Source organism: Hakea prostrata, chromosome 7, assembly GCF_041222555.1.
Source record: "Hakea prostrata isolate BN-2017 chromosome 7, UWA_Hpros_2, whole genome shotgun sequence".
Classification (NCBI taxonomy): Eukaryota; Viridiplantae; Streptophyta; class Magnoliopsida; order Proteales; family Proteaceae; genus Hakea; species Hakea prostrata.
Genome location: NC_142606.1, coordinates 42,035,248 through 42,038,966, shown reverse-complemented (window position 1 = coordinate 42,038,966; position 3,719 = coordinate 42,035,248). Strand labels below are relative to the sequence as shown.

Genomic DNA, 3,719 nt, shown 5'->3' with positions numbered 1-3,719 from the left:
GGTGTATTCTCCCTTCACCCACCTAAGGATTGGGTATGGGAGGGTTTAAATGGGGGTAGTTATGTCATTTGACCCTAATGAGGGTAATGTGATCTTTTCACTCAATGAGTTAACAGAATTTTTTATAAAATATTAAAAGTGTGCAAGTTGTAATTGGGGAGTATGCAATCTATAATTGAGGGCACTAAAGTGAAGTACCTAGAGTTTAAGCCCTACTAAAGTGTGCAAGTGCAACCTACAAAAACACTAGACAAAAAGTCCATGAGTCTAATATGGGTTCTGGGTCAAAAGGTTATTCATTTTTGCACATGTCACTAAAAATTTAGAAGCAAATGGAGAATATAACTAAACCTATATATTTTTTTATGAAAACCTTACTATTTCTCATTTTTCTCACTCCTCAAACATGATGTTCTTTTCTCTATTTTCACTATAATTTTTCATTATGAATCCCAAAACTTATTTTTAAATCCATAATTTATTCTTGACAAAATCTACCAAACTATTTTTCAATTTTTAGCAAAAATGGATTCTTGTATTCATTTATTTTAAATTAACAAAATAGAGAATGAGAATTGATACCAAACAAGCCCTAAGTATACAAATAAATAATAGAGGAAAGAGAAGGAAAATTTTCACATATACTAGCATAAGTATTACGGAATATGCAACATAAACCTTCTTACTCAATGACATGATTGATGGCTTTTCATTTTACTCTTCCATGGCTTCTTATCTTCATTGGCCTTTGCTTTGGCTTGTACTATTGCATTCTTGAGGTTAATTGGGGTCCTTGTGGAATCATTCCTGTGAGATTATTTTCTGATAAACTCAAAAATGAAAGGGATGTGAGACTTGCCATTTGTTGGGGGATTTCTCCTGACAAACTATTTTTGGAAAGATCTAATGACTCCAATCGAATTAATTGAGCAAATGAAGCTGGAATTTGGCCTGTAAGGACATTTGCAGATAAATTGACCTCCATGAGTGCTTTTAGTACCCCAATTCTAGCTGAAATGTTTCCTCCAAACTTGTTGTGAGAAAGGTTTATGGTGGTAAATGTGCTAAAGATCATTTTCATCTCCAAATTTATCCCTTTGCTTATTATCTCGATGATATCATGACCAGAAGATATATTTTGCAAAGATAGATAGGCACCCAATCGAGATGTATTAGCATCCAACATTGACTTCCATTGAGAAATATAATCCAATGGTAGTTTTCCTGTAAAGTTGTTTACAGAAATGTCGAACACTTGTAGCATTGAAAAGCAAGGAGAATCACGGACCTTCGACTTCGGTGAAATAGGACCATAGAATTTGTTCGACCTCAAAATCAGTACACGCAATTGGGGTAGGCTTTGCAACCAAAAGGGGAAAGTCCCACTTAACTGGTTATTCCCAAGATCTAACTCCTCCAAGTCAATGCAATTCACCATTGATTTTGGTACGTTCCCTTGGAGTTGATTCCCATTGAGCTTTAACATTTGTAGTCTGCATCCTCTGGTGAAAGAACCAGGAATCGGCCCATGTAAATTGTTCTGCTCTAGAAATAAGACCGATATATTTCCAATCATATGACCAAAACACTTGTTGGGAATCACACCACTTAATTTGTTATATGACAAATCAAGAACTTCAAGATTGGTTCCATTACAAGCTGATGAGATTGGGATTTTGCCAACCAGTTCAGAATTGTGGGAGAAGTCATCATCATGATCACCATCATCGAGAATACCATTTAATTGGTTGTGTGACAAATCTATATGGTGCAATGATGGGATAGAGAATAGAGATGAATGGACGGGTCCCTTAAGTAAATTGTTCCCTAAGGATAGAATCACAAGATTGGAAAATCCACCCTTAAAGGATGAAGGAATTTGACCGCTCAAGTTGTTGTATGAAAGATCCAAAATTTCAAGTTTAGTCAGATTTGCAAATGAAGATGGGATTGGTCCTTGAAGAAAATTGTTGTTCAAAATTAGAAAATAAAGATTGGGAAATTTGTCTTTGGAAAATGAAGGTATTTGACCAGTCAAACTATTATATGAAAATTGCAAGACACGAAGATTGGTTAGATTTTCAAATGAAGATAAGATTGAAGGAATTGGTCCAGATAAACTACAATTGAAAAAGCTCACATACTCCAACGATTTCAAATTCCTGATTGAGTTGGGCAACTTTCCACATGGTGGTAATGAATCGAGGAATAACCGTCGTAGATAATTCACATAAGGGAACTCAGGCAAGTAACCTGAGAGAAGATGGTTATCAGATAAATCCAAGAGTTCTAAGTGTGGTTGTAGGTAAAAAAGGTTCCTCGGAATCTCACCGTACAATTCTGTGGATCTGAGAGAAAGTTCTCTTAAAGAAGGGAGTTTCCCTAGGAGATCTTGTATTGTTGAAGATAAATTGTTGGAGTCTAATCTGAGCCTGATAGGGAATGTAGGTTTAAAAGAGATGTATCAATAGGCTTTGAGATTGAACAATTGGACAACAATAACCATTCGAGGTTAGGGAGCACAGAGGATACAACTTGAGACCAATCATGGTTATTATTTGATGACATGTTCACGTCACTGAGATCAAGTACTGTCAAATTGGATAGATTTTGAATGAGAGTTTTGAGGTTGGGATTTCTGAGTTTCAACCCCCTGTTGTAGGAGACATCAAGAGAAACCAACTCTGTCAACCGTGAAATATCTGAGGGGATTTGACCATCAAAGGAATTTCGAGAGAGGTCAAGATGTGTTAACTTGAAGAGTCGATGAAAACCATGCGGAATGGAACCTTCAAAACTGTTGCTAGAAAGGCCAAGCATTTTGAGGTCTAGAAGGTGGAAGAGGCTGCTATTTGCATGGATTTGACCACAAAATTGATTCCCACTGAGATCGAGTTTTTGGAGGTTACGAAGGTGGAAGAGGCTACTATTGTCATGGATTTGTCCACTAAAAGCATTCCCAAAAAGGCCGAGAATGGTTAAATTAGAGAGTTGATCAAACCCATGTGGAATAGAGCCTTCAAGATAGTTCCAAGACAGATTGAGATATCTTAAATGAGAGAGCCGATTGAACCCAGATGAAATAGAACCACTGATTGAATTGTTGAAGAGAATCAGCGATTGGAGGTGGGTAAGATGGAAGAGTGCACTGGTGGAAGGGATAGAACCGCAAAGACCAAAAGAATTGAAGTGATTGGTGAGGTCGAGACCAATCACATGACTGCTACGACTGTCACATGTGACTCCCGTCCACGAACAACAATCGGTATTGTTCTTCCAGAACTCGAATGGGTTATCATCATGAGCATGGAAACAAGATTGTTTCTCATGCTTCAATTGAAGCAAAACAAACATCTGATCAGGGAGACATGACTGATTTAAGGGTGCCGAGATTGAATAGGAAAAAACGTTAGTAGACAACAAAGAGAGGTAGAGAAATATTACTGCCATTGCTCTTCTCATTTTGTTATCTCAGACTCAGACGAAGGAGGATGCAGGGGAATTAAAGACTCTGAGGAAGAGAGATGGGGTTTAATTAATTAATGATCAGTAGTGATATTCTATTTATAGAAGACGAAAGGCACTGGCTAAGGCTCAGACATGGGACTCCACTGACCCAGCCTACTACCTGGAATCTGGCATGAAAACCAAGAGGGTCATTCCACATATAAAAGAAATCCGCAAAAAACAACGATATCATCAGTAAAGTATAGATGTTC

General features: G+C 37.3%; 1 protein-coding gene across 1 annotated transcript; it reads right to left on the bottom strand.

Annotated features, from left to right (window-relative positions):
• Window positions 1–763: 763 nt before the first annotated feature.
• On the bottom strand, window positions 764–3,450 carry LOC149011211 (uncharacterized). Its single transcript, XM_089162582.1, has 2 exons — window positions 2,790–3,450; window positions 764–1,761 (listed from the first exon to the last, which is right to left on the bottom strand). The coding sequence occupies exons 1-2, from the start codon at window positions 3,448–3,450 to the stop codon at window positions 764–766; spliced, it is 1,659 nt and encodes a 552-aa protein (XP_089018708.1).
• Window positions 3,451–3,719: the final 269 nt, after the last annotated feature.